The sequence below is a fragment of the Alnus glutinosa genome, chromosome 1 (genome assembly GCF_958979055.1).
Source record: "Alnus glutinosa chromosome 1, dhAlnGlut1.1, whole genome shotgun sequence".
NCBI lineage: Eukaryota > Viridiplantae > Streptophyta > Magnoliopsida > Fagales > Betulaceae > Alnus > Alnus glutinosa.
Window position 1 is genome coordinate 21,424,958 of NC_084886.1, and position 13,966 is coordinate 21,438,923.

Below are 13,966 nucleotides of genomic sequence, written 5' to 3' on the forward strand. Positions count from 1 at the left end.
TACTATATTGAGGAGAGTCAGGTTTGACATGGAGGGGGCTGGGCTGGGCTTTTAATGTCCAAAACACTCCGTTACTGTGTTTTTTGATACAAAAACACCAGCATTACTAATTTTTTTTTTTCTTTATTTTATATTTGTGTAAAAATAGGTGGCTTATAAGAGATGCAATATCCAAATATTTGGCTACCCATGATACAAGGTTAAAAAAAAAAAAAAAAGATGGCAAAATATCATTTCTCTATAGCATTACTTGGGTTTAATAAATAAACCTAGCCTTCTTCTATTGCCTAGAGGCGAAAAATGACGGGTTAATGGATAAAATGGCAAATTCATCGGCATTAGGTATATGCTTATCAAACAATAGTTTGACAGCCATAGAAACTAGACCCCCCAATCCCCCCTGGCCCTTGCTTTCCCTTTCGGAGTATTCCCTCCTCTTAAGAGCCCTTTTCTCCATAGAGTGCAGACGAGGAAGGGCTCTGCCTCCCTTCTCATGAATGTACAAGGCCCCTGCTCCTCCAATAGACCCTTTCTTCTCTTTGTAGAGATTCTCCAGCTCTTTAGGAAAGGCTTTTCTCTCTCTAGTGAGTTTAAACTCCCCCCCCCCCCCCCCCCTCACTTTCTTCTTCATCCTCTACCCACGAACCTCCCCATCATTTTCGCCGGCCTTTGCTCTATCCATCGATGCTCTCATTAACCACACGTCCAACCCACGCACCACCATGGTGAACGTGGGCTACACAGGCCAAAAACTTTTTTTTTTTTTTGGTTTCCTGCCATTGATCCTTCGATTCCTTACTTCTTCTTTGGATCTCCTTAATCGGTGTTCACCTTTTCGCCTATGAAGACTTTTAGATCTAAACACATCCAGATGCACACGATGGCCACGAAGCATCCTCTGCTGGGCACCTACTTCATTGGACATCATCGTGTTGCTCTTATATAGCGACTTCGATCCAGTCATTATCAGTACCATCCTCATTGTTGTGGTTTTCAAGCTCTCTTACAGTTGCAAATTGCAATAAGTGTTTTTCTAGGCAACTCACTCATTAGACTGTTTTAAAGACTGTCATTTTTAGCAGCCTCTTTCTTGGGCGGTGTGCTAAGAAACTATTAGGTCAGACCATTTATTTGGCTCATTCTTTGATGTTTGGATTTTTTATAACGCGATAATGTTTGTATTGGGTTCTTTGTTGGGGTGCCCTAACCCCTTTTGTATTTTTCTTTCTTTTATTAATGAAATTTCATTTGCCCAAAACAAAATAAAAAAGAGTAAATAACTTTTTGCCTTGGTGCTTACAGAGGGAGAGTCGTGGAGCAAGTTGGGGCCCATGACACTAGCCCTAGTATCACGTTCGTGACTTTTTTCGCCTAAGACTGATTTTACAAATAACATACTTTGGAAATTTGGCTTTGCGACAGCGATATTCCACGAAGGTTGATCGTACATTTTTCTTTAAAGAGGACCAAGAAAGCAAGGGTCGTAGATGGTACAAGGTCTATATATCGTAGTAGAAGGTTTCTTATGACGGTAGCTTAATTATTTGATCGATCTTTTGCATGAATACAATCGATTAGACAGCCTATTAATTATAAATCCTCAAGTATTATCAGTAGATAAACATGGCTCTGCCTGGTGAGCTGCAGGCAGAATTAGAACTTAAGGCACCTGCTTAGAAATTCTACAATATCTTTAACAGCCAAAGTAAACAAAATTCCAGACATTTCTCCTGATAACGTAAAGCAGTTGAGGTTCATGATGTTAGTTTGTGAAGATTGTTCGAACGGGTAGGAAATTCTGTCCGGACAGGAGTTTCAGGGACACTTGTTTCAAGGAGTGTCTGGATGAGCGGTTTATTCTTTTCGGACATGAGTTCCAGGGAATGCCAATATCAAGAGGTGTTCGGACGGGTAATTTAACTCGTCCGGACGGAAGTTTCAGGAATTGCCTTTTTTCGAGCGTGTTCAGACAATGCAATGGTGTGTTCAGACAGGCGGGACATTAAGTTACACGACCTTAAGGGAGTCTGGATGGCCCAAGAGGGTGTTTGAATGCCACCACCTAAAAGCTTCGTTTTTTTATTTAAAGACCTGATTTGGGACTTTGGAAGTATGAGAAAATTGTGGAAAAACAGAAAGGTCTCTTATAGGTTTTCTATAGAGGTTCTTCAGAGGAATTTGGAGTTTGAGAGTTGAATAGTTTAATCAACGTCTCTGTATTGTAAAAGTCTCTTATATTATTTTCTCAATCATAGTGAAATATGTAGCAACTCTGTGGACGTAACCCGGAGTGGTGAACCACATAAATTCTGTGTTCTTTTGTGATTGCTAGATTGTCTTTTTGTTTTCTTCTTATTTTTCGTATCTCATGGGTCTTGAAAAATAAGTTTAGTCTTTTTTTCCCAATACATGAGGGGATTCGGAGACACATGATTGTTAAATTTTTTATGATGAGATTGTAAATCTCTCATCTAGATCTTTGATGATCTATGCATGCTTTACAAGTATGAATATAATGAAACAATATGAGAAACATACCTCTCGATCTCCATGGATGTGGATGTTGCGTGAAGATACGATTTTGGCGATGAGAGGCGGTCACCCTTTCAACTTCACACCTTAATGTATCTCTTGACGGTTGGAGGCGCACGTTACTGTTGAAGGTGAGAACCCTAACCATCTATTGTCTTAAATAAGTTTTCTAACCATCAAAGAAAAACTATAGGAGTCTTTTTGTCCCATTATAAATCATGTGTCTATTATTTAAGCTAGTGTAAAACCCATATTGTTGCATACGAGGGTGTGGGACATTAATTTCATTCGATCGAGAGTCAAAACTGTAACAGTCTCCCACTTCGACCATACACCCATGAAAACAAAACAAAACAAAACATTCATTTTGATTTGAAAATCTTTTCAAAACAATTCTCTGAAAATGACTCTTATTTGTTTACAACAAGATCGAAACCATGCATACATGGCGCTCCTTTGTTATATGATTAACAAAATTCCTTCCATGTACTAGTACATTTGCAACCTCATTTAACATGATCTTTAATAGGGAACAGCAAGGTTTATACCATAATGCCTTGCGGTTCACAATCATGTCTGATTATAAAGACATTTTCATGTCATCATTCATCCATGCCATACAATGTACATATAAAGTGGAAAGACAAGAAAAACATACCATAATAGATATCTTTAATTAAAAGTCCAATAAGAAAAACATTTAATGCATCAATGAGCTCATTAACTATTCAACATGTTCACATCATGGGTGCATGTAGACACAAGACTCATCCTTTCAACATGTTCTTTAAACTGGTTTGATCTTAATCCTTTCGTTAATGGATCTACAATCATAAACGAAGTGATGATGTGTTCTATGGACACCGTTTGTTTATGTGCTTACGTATTTGAGTTCTTTGTGCTTGGCACTATTAGAATACCTGTCATTCTTGAAGAAAAAGACTGCAGAGGAATTATCATAATAAATTCTCAGTGGCTTGGCTATGGAGCCGGAAACTCCAATCCTGAGATAAATTCCTTAGCCATAAACCATGCATTGTGGCCTCAAAGCATGCCATAAACTCGGCCTCCAATGTGGATGAAACGGTATTGGTTTGCATCACATTTCTCCATGAAATAGCTCTACCTACTAGTAGAAATTCATAAACAGAAAAGGATTTTCTGCTATCGGAGCAACCAGCAAAAAAAGAGTCTGAATATCTAATTACAGATAGTCCTTAGTTCTTTGCAACTAGTGCAGTATATACCCTCTTTGCAGCTTTCCAGTGAGACATATTTTGGTAATGACTAAGCATGCAAACTGTAAAGCTAATGTCTAGCCTCATACAAGTCTGTGCATACATCAAACTTGTAGGGAATATATGTCATAAGATATAGCGGAAGATCCCTAAGAAAGAGCATCAAGAGAGCATATTATTAGAGTGACACTACACAAAAATTTACAAAGTAGAAACACTACCTCACGAAGTCGGCCTAGCACTTTGGTGTAGGGGTTGAATTGAATCATCTTGCTCCTCTTTGATTTCCACTTGTAGGGCTAGGGTTTTTAGACCTCTAAATCTTTTTCTCAATTCTGATTATGAGACTAGGAGCGTGAAAACTTATGCCTACGTATGACCCCTTTATAAAGGCGTGTGTTTCCAAGTGAAAATATGACTAGTTTTCTACGTCAAAGTAGGACTAGGAAAACCTAGTTGTTTATCACTAATATACACGGCTGGCGATTGGCCTAGGACACTTGTTATCTCATGACTTGTTCTAGGTTATTATTAATTAAAATTTATTCCAGTAAAATTTGTAATTGCACTCTAGTATTTATTTTTAGTCAAAACTCCTTTGACTTTTTATAATTGCAATTTACCCTTCTATAAAATATCCATAGTGGAATTAAAGTAATAAAGTATCTTGTTAGTTTAACTCACTATCTCTTTATCCTTGAGTTCCCGATTTAATCTCTTGATTATTCGTGTACTCTTTAAATCATATTTCATTTAGTACATTTAATTTTAGCAACTTCTTACTAAAACACTTTGACCAAAGATTTCAGAGTAATGAATTCTCATTAAATCTATCTAAGGGGGATATTTCATATCTCTTTGATTAAAATCAAATAGATACCATCTTGAGGAGTACTGTTCCCATAATGCTACATATGATCACCCAATGCACTGAGATTTTGACTGTGAAAAATCTCACTCATAAATATCAAATTAACCTCTACTTCATATTTGAGTTCGTATTCCTCTCAAGATTGAGAGTCAATGCTATAATAAATCTTGAGTTTAAGTTATTCAATTGACAATAGTTTATAGAATACCAACTCACGTGGTCAGTTTAGTGCATTGTAACTATGCCAACATATCAAGAAAAACTCTTCACAAGATAGATCATCATAATTGACATGTTATAGTTTTATCGAATGTGATTCTCAATTTTATTACCGACTATGAACTAGGGTTTATAAGTTGCAAGGATTGCGGCTTAGATCTTTAGATCTGTGTGATAATCTCATTAACACACATAAACCATATTCAATATAACTTAAAAACTATATATATATTCCCAATGTTCTAATAAATTGTAGGAAATAAACTACTTTATTATTAATGCCATTTTTCTAAGTAAAGCCTTTGACCACAAGTCTGACTTTATACCGCTCGACATTGCCTTTAGAGTCACGCTTTGTCTTGCAGACCCACCTACAACTGACTCATTTATATCTATCCTTCAGGCAATTTGATGAGATCCCGGACTTCATTTTGGTCCATTTCATGGCAATATTGATCCATTTAGCTGCAGAATCATCTCTTTCTATAGCTTATGAAAATTAAAAGTAACCAGATCTTTTCTTGTCCTAATCTCAAAGACAAATTCCTGAAGATACACAATGTGGTATGATGAAATAGCATATCTCCAGTCTCTCTGGGATCTACGTAAGACTACCAGCTCTGGTGCCTCCATGATTGGTTCATCAATGGTGTTCTCATTACGAGGCAGATGATCATTTACTTCTTGTTGTTCCATGGTATCATCGAGACGATCAACAAAAGGAACTTCAACCATTCTAAAGCTACGGGAATGGGGACATCAATCAGTACCTCCTCAATGATCACTTCTTTAATTAGGTTCTCTACTCCCGTTGATATACTTAAAGAATTTGGCATGTTTGGTTTTCATAGTTCTTGAACTATATATGGTTACGACAATAGAACCTATTTCCCTTGGATCACTCTAGCTAGGTAGCCAACAAAGTACCTACATACTATTCTAGGATCCAATTTCCTTTCATATGGATTACTATAAAGTCTAGATTCCACTGGACAACCCCGGCCCAGATATGCATGTGTTTGATCGAAAAAAAATTGATTGAAAGATCGACCGAAACTCTCGCGCGGGAATGTGAACTAGCAAATTAAACCTCATCACTTGGGTCGAACGAGCTACAATCGAACTAGCTATCGACGACCCTTCGTGAAACAGATTTTTGGATTTCTATTGATCGATGGACAATTTTGACCTATTAAACATTGGAATTAAAAAATATTAATAGAATACAAATTTGGTAAATGTGCGTGGAGAGCGTGAGGATTTCCACGTATGGCGCTTGTGGAATGTGGTTAGAACGTACTAACAGCTAGCGTGTGAGGCACATAATTGAATGGAGAACTATACATTTGAGTTGAATATAATTTTTTCACAATAGGGTCTATTTATTAGGTAGAATGGATAGGTGACATTTGCTAAGAAAGTTAAAGGAAAATTCGAAAGATTAAAAACTATGATAAAAGTCATTTGCATTCTCTCACTCTTACGATACTACATCATTAACACATGTCCTTTAACTCTATTCTCACAAATTGATTATTGTACTATATTTTTATTTGACACTTTTATCATTATTGGTATTACTTAGCTTATCGAGAACAGCTACATTAATTTACTAATTTTTTTTTTCTCAAATATTCATTTTCTATTGATGTATCAATCATGGATGAGATTCACTATTTTGAAAAATGTGTTACTATCTCATAGGATGGTGACATATCTTTGAAAATTACTTTAAAAAAAAAAATTGAGTAGTAGAGCGTTTTTCATACTTACTATGTCCGTTAGTATATATGACAACTTTAGTACGTATGTCGCGGCTAAGATACTATTAAATCATTTTTGTTGCTTGATTTCCTACTGATCACCTATTATGCTTACATTAAGGTTAGAATTAAGGCCCTATCTTTTGGCCTCAACCTCCAACTTAATCATACTCATGAAGAAAATACACACTCTCGATCGCAATTCTCCATCATCAATTATGTATATTTTGATTAATGCAATTGAATAATGTGAAAAGATGATAGAAAACTTAATTTGGGATGTTTAATGGAGTCATTCAATTTTCAAATGCAAGACTTCTCGGTACATCTTTCATGATTTGGTAGGCAAAGCCTAAAAAGTGAAAGGCCGGACAGAAATTAGCTATAAATTGGTTTGTAACTAATTTTTACAAATTAATCTAATAAAGTCACATGTCTTTCTAAAGTATAAAAAAAATATGTGCTTCTCACATGGTAAGTGATACTTGACAATTTACTAAATTGGTTTGTATGAAATAGCTTCAAACCAGTTTGTGTTAGAATATATTGTGAGATTTGATATTATGAAATTTGATTTCAGCATTAATTGTAATTGATTATAATCAAATCAAATTTGAATACATTCAATTCTTATTTGATTTGATCTTCTATATCCTCTTGTATTCTCTCTACATCTCTATAAATAGGGATCATTTGTATTGTAAATGATGAAGGAATAAAAGTAACATGTAGCTCTTTAAACTCTATTATGTGAATGTAGGTTATAGACCGAACAACGTAAAAGTATTATTCTTATTTTATTTCTTACGCTTTTCATTTTATATTTTTATACCATTATATTTTCTTTCGATTGGAAGCTAATTTTTGTCGGTAAAGACTTTGTTCAGAACACGTCATCAAAGTTGTTATCTCTAAATTTGGACATAGTAAAACATTATCCTCAAAATAATTCATAAAATCTCATACAAGTATACTGTAAGGGGCATCATTTTCATTAACATTTTTGTCATGCTTGTTTATATCTTCATTATTAAATTTGATTTTTTGTTTTTTTTAATTACTTTAGACATGGGTGCAAGATTTGGTGATGACTTTCAAAGAAAACGACAAATGCTTTGGCAAAAAAGAAACGGGGCTGGATTGCCAATCATTGCTTAAATTACTAGTTTTGGCTAAAATATTATTTCTTTTTATTTAGTGTCAGATCCAAGAGAAATCTACGTGAAACCCGCGAAGATCGAGGTGAGGATCCCAATTGAGATTTTATAGATTAATGGCCACTGGAGGGATCTGTTTGTGCAACGAATTCCGAAGATAATGCCAAAATATTAAGAGACCACCCTATTGAAATGGAGGCCATTAATTTTCTAGATTTAATTATGTGTATATTGTCCTATGTCATTTAAAATTTAAATAATTGATAATATGTTTAAATAAAGTGATATTATGTACAACATTGGATGTAAAAAAAAATACAAAATCTTAATCATCGAGATTCTTATTCCTTTATTGAGTTGCTTTGTTTTCAAGACTACATATATTTAGAATAATGATTTAATGCCACTTAAATATACAACTTTGTACCATCTTGCATGTGAGGCAAGGTGGTCCCTCACTACTTTTTGAGTTTTTTTATTTTTTAAAAATAAATTAAAGTGGGGGACCACCTTGCTACATAGATAAGGTGGTGAAAAGTTGTATAATTAGGTGGTAGTGAATCATTGCTCATTTATTTATTCCTGTCAATTTTGTTGCGAATAACTTCATAAAAAGGTTATCGAATTATACGCCATTTTGAGATAATGATACTGAATTAGCAAACGTCTCAAACTGAGGATATCTAAATTTTCAAACTTCTTACTTAAGGGTACTCCGTTAGAATTTGCTGTTAAATCCTGCAAAAATTTCAAAATAACCCTATGTTTATTTTTTTAAATATATATATATATATATATATATATATATATAAATTTTTTTTTCAAGATTTAGGCATGGGTATTTTGCAAATTCTGTTAAATTATGACTAACACCTAGATTTGAGCATTTTTTTTTTCCTAAAAAAATTAAGGGTATTTTTGGTACTCTGTTAGGATTTAACAGCAAATCCTAATAGAGAACTCTTAAGTGAGACATTTCGAAACATGGATTCTCTTGTTTGAGGCATTTGCTAGTTCAGTACCCTTATCTTAAAACGGCATATAATTCGATACCCTTTTGTGAAGTTATCCCATTTTGTTATTAATGATCATTTAGTATTGATCATTCGACTACACTTATCGCTGACGATCATTTAATCTCAAAAATAGGGTCCTCTCCAATATTTTAAGTGAAAGGGAAAGGATTCAGTTATGGTTAAAATTGTGTTTTATTGCATTTAAAAGTGTATATATAACCACGTGATTGAAAATTTTAAATGACTTGACGACATATTCACCATATTGCAACTTATACATCATTTAATCTGTAAAATTAAATATGACCCTAAATGAATCCTCTTTATTTCACTATAAATGGAAATGATCCTTATTCTCAGTCTTGACCATTAGTTCGTACTTATAATTAAATGTTGTTTAATTATGGCCAATAGAGCAAACTCATTAGTTAGGATCACTTAATTTTGACTGTTAGATCTAATTTGATTTAATCATGTAATTCAAATTATACATTAACAATAAAGTAACTCTAACCATTGGATCATGTCGTAAGTATCCTCTAATCCAGATCAAACTATTAAATCGCATGATCACAGCCTTCCAAAATATAATAAGGTATTAATAAACATCTTCGATCTCTTCACTATTTTCCATCTAGCTAGGATTCTTATCTTTCAAGACCTATTATATACGTTAGGACCTCCATGTTTTTGTTGGCAATTTTGACTTTAAGACATTACTCAAAGCATTGGCATAAGCTTTCTTTTAATATTTTTTAAATTTAAGGAATAAAATTACTTTTTACTTTTTTTTTTTTTTTTTTTTTTTATCTAAATACACTTTACTATAACCTTTCTTATATTTCTCTATACCATTAAAATATAATTTCTTTACAAAATACAAGTTTCTTATCTATCCTTATATTTCTTACAAAATTCAAATACAATCCCCAAATAAAGGCAAAAAGAAAAGAGATAAAAAAATATTTTATATTAAAATAATGTATAGGGAAGCTAAAGTGCTACCCAATACATGAGTAGCCATAGCATTCCCAATGTTTAAGGCGGCAATAAAAAAGCTGCTACCGGTGACTTTTGTGAATTTTTTTTTATTTTTTTATAGATTTTTTTTTCCCTATTTACAGAAAGAAATAGATTATAGCTTTAGGAAAGCTGTTCCTAGCTGCTTGTTATATATTGCTCTCATAGATTTCAAACTGAGTTTGTCTCCATTCTAAATTCAAGATCTATGTCCTCTCTGTTAAATATATAGATAACAGAAATGACTAAAAGCACAGGTCTTTACTTGATTTCTTTAAGAAAATATATATGTCTCTCCATAAAAGAACCATTCTCGGTTTATAAAATGAGCCATGTTACATGTCACTTTTCATCTTATCTTCCAGCCATTTATTTTGCAAATTCATCATCGGATCGCAAATTTAATGATAAATTTTCTCATTCACTGTACAGAGATGAGTGAAAGATAAAGTTGTAGAATGATTTTTATCATTTTTCTTATAAAATATAATTACATAAACTACATTAATTTTGAAAACTTTTCAACAAGAACTTCGACAAAGAGTTAAAATTCAATATAAAAAAAAATAAAAAAAATAAAGATTTTTTTTTCCTTTTTGATTGATTCTGTTGTTAGAAAGGGGTAATGGCATCTGTAACAACTATAGATAATCTGTCGTGTGTGTATTCGTTAATTCTGAATAAACAAATTTAAAATATTGACATCACAATTAAGGTTAAAAATATCATTCCCTACTCCCTCACGCTACTCATGATGTAACATACATTTTGTTTTTGTTAAGAAAGATACCGTTCCAATGTTTGCATGTTTAACCAGAAATCTTTACATTTATTTTACACCGATTGATATTGTGAGAATATAGTTAAATGATTAAATTCATCTCTTCTTATCGGCTTCAATTTTTGATACAAGTGATGATTTAACATAGTATTAGAGCTAGAGATCATGAGTTTGAACCCTAACTCTACAATCAAGGGCGGAGAGAGGGGGTCGAGAGGGTTCAAATGCCCCCCTCACCTCCCAAAAAATTTCTCCTTTCTTTTGAATTTTTTTTTCTTCGAAAGTCCTAATTGCCCCCCCTCAAAAACTCATCAAGGAGCAAATATTTTTCAAGAGGATCAAGCTTCATAAGCCACACAATATTCTACCATTTTTTCACTGATTTTTAACCTAAAATCAGTCGCTCATGACCAGCCTCAGGTTCAAGAAGGTGAGGTTGAAGATGAGTTTTTTTCTTTTGATAAAAACACACCGTTTTGTTAAAAACAAAACGGTGCGTTACTTCGTTTAAACCAAGTAGTGTGTTCCTACTCAAAGAAAGTGTGGAGATCTATATATCCTTGGCAGATGTCGCTATCGTAGGAGAGGACAGTTCACATGGGATAAAGAGATCAGGTGGGTCCGAGACAATTTATTTATAATCTGATGGGCCAAATAAATTTGCTTTCTTTTTGTGTAACAGTGTACTGTCACTTCCATCTTTTAAAAAATTCAATATAAGCCATGGGAAGAGATAAGCATATTTGATCAATTCATTCAAAAAAAAAAAAAAAAAAAAAAAAAAAAAAAAAAAAGAGGATATTTTTTAATATTTTTATTTATGCTCCCAATTTTTTTTTTTTATACTTATTTATTGCGTTAGTTACATTTTTTTATATTTTTCTTCATGCTCCTAAAAAATAAAGTTGATATTTATTTATTGTGTTAATTATATTTTTTAATATTTTTATTTATGCTCTTGAAATTTTTTTTTTTTGACCCCTCTCAACTAAAATCTTAACTCCGCCACTGTCTACAATTCACTTCCCATTTTAATTAAATATTTCACGTGTTGAGTCTCACATGTTAAAAGAGAGCTTGAACCCACGTCAGACATGAGGGGGAGTGTGAGAATATAAACTTTTAGGATAAATGGTGATTTAAGAGACAACCTGTTTCAAGTAGCTTTCCTTTTGAGAAATATTATAAACCACTTTTTTATCTCAAAATGCTGATGTGGTAGTCTCAACCAACTGTTGGATATATATATATATATCCAATGATTGAATAAAAAATGATTGAATAAAAAATAAAATATCCAATGATTGAATAAAAAATAAAATGCAAAACACGTGCTTTGCCACTATACAAATAATAGTAGTTTATGCAAAATGATTTCAATTAAATATGTAGTTTATGCAAAACTTGATCCAAATAATCACGTAATTTGCCATTATAAACTTCTATATATAATTAGCTAGCTAGGGGAAGCCAAATCATCTTCATTAATCAGTGCTTAACTTTCAGTTGATTACTATAGCTAATTTCGAATATGGCGCTTAAGGGTAAGTTGGAGACTGAAATAGAACTTAAGGCAGATGCTCAGAAGTTCTACGAAGTCTTTAAGAAACAAGCCCACCAAGTTCCCAACGCCGCTCCTGGCCATATTCAAGCAGTTTCGGTGCATGAAGGTGATTGGGAGACACATGGCTCTGTCAAGATCTGGCAATATACTGTGGGTAAGCACTTAATTTACACCACCCTTCTAACTTGACTTCACTCATGAATTCCCCGCTTCATTTTCTTTATTTTTATACATCAAGAGCATGTCAGAAAATAGAGCTTTCATCTCTAGAAAAAACCTCATTTTTAAGTTTCTCAAAAAATGCAGTTTTGTCAAAAAAAAATTTTAAAATTTTTTTTTTTAAATGTTTTTTAATCAGACTGATCCATTTTTCCTAATACAACTTTTTATACACTAAAAACATTTTTTAAGCTTCTTAAGGCAATTCAAAACAAACTCTAGATGGTTTTGACACTGAACTAGCTAGGGCACAAGTGCAGGGTTAACTCGAAAGAGGTCAGCACCATGTACTGGAAGATCAAAAACTAAAAGAAAAAACTTCACTTATAACCCCTGATTTATCATCACTTTTGTAATAAAGTACTCAAACTTTAAAAAATTTTCAATTTCAATTCTTAGTTAGAATTTTCTATTTTGTTCAACAAAAAAGAAAATTCTATTAAATCGTGTCAAAATTCTCAAAATACCCCTCAATTTTTTTTTTTTTTAGAAAAGAAAAAAAATTGCAAGGATTTAGGTGTTTGTTAGAATTTAACGTAATTTGCAAAAATACCTATGCCCAAATCTTTGAAAAAATTTCTCCATTTTTTTTTTTTTTAGAAAAAAAAAATACGCAAGTATATTTTGAGAATTTTGATAGGATTTTGCGGAAAATTTTAACGGATAGTTGAAATTGTGAAAAATTAAAATATGGATATCCTAAATTGACAGTTTTTAAAGTTTAAGTGTCCAATTGCAAAAGTGATGAAAGATCAGGAGTTATAAGTGGAGTTTTTTCAAACTAAAATTAAGATGTCCTTAATTTTTAAATCTCCATATGTATATTCTTGTGAAATTGAATCTAAAGTCCTTAATTGTTTCCTTGTGAAAACCATAGAGGGGAATGCCGAGGTTTTCAAAGAGAAGGTTGAATTTGATGATGCAAGCAGGACAGTAACTCTTGTTGGTGTTGAAGGAGATGTGATGAAGAGTTACAAGACCTTTAAACCCATCTTTAAGGTTGCTCCCAAGGCTGTTGGCGGCTTGGCGACATTGACTATTGAATATGAGAAACTGAGAGCTGATGTTCCTGCACCAAATAAGTACTTCACTATGATGCTTAACATCGCTAAGGATGTTGATGCCCATCTTGTCAAGGCATAATAAAAAGGATGCTGCCTGCTGATCGATCTACTCCTATTATACATATAATCATAAAAGCCAGCAGGTTGTGTATTAATGTTTTGTCGTGTGTATTAAATAAGTGAAGGGCATCTTGTGTTATTGCTCGTTATGTCTTCAAATTAATTTGTGTAATCAGTTTTTATGGTGTGTAAAACTATGAAGAAAGTTCTAATTATGGTTTTTATGGATTTGAAATTAGCATATATACATTCAGCATAATTGTTCTTAATTAATTTTGCTGCCATTTTTTGTTTCATAGATAAATATCACATGTAAGCTAGAATTTTTAAAATATATTATGGAGTTCAAGAATCCAAGCTATAGTTAAAGACTATTATCTAGTCATAGTTGAAGACTAACTACAGTTTAAGTCTATCACCTAGTTACGGTTGAAGACTATCACTAGTCGTTGTTGAAGTCTA

General features: G+C 32.9%; 1 protein-coding gene across 1 annotated transcript; it reads left to right on the top strand.

Moving 5' to 3' along the window:
* The first annotated feature begins 12,061 nt into the window (after window positions 1-12,061).
* LOC133876851 (MLP-like protein 328) lies at window positions 12,062-13,739 on the top strand. Its single transcript, XM_062315095.1, has 2 exons — window positions 12,062-12,315; window positions 13,258-13,739. The coding sequence occupies exons 1-2, from the start codon at window positions 12,129-12,131 to the stop codon at window positions 13,521-13,523; spliced, it is 453 nt and encodes a 150-aa protein (XP_062171079.1). The 5' UTR covers window positions 12,062-12,128; the 3' UTR covers window positions 13,524-13,739.
* The last annotated feature ends 227 nt before the right edge of the window (window positions 13,740-13,966 follow it).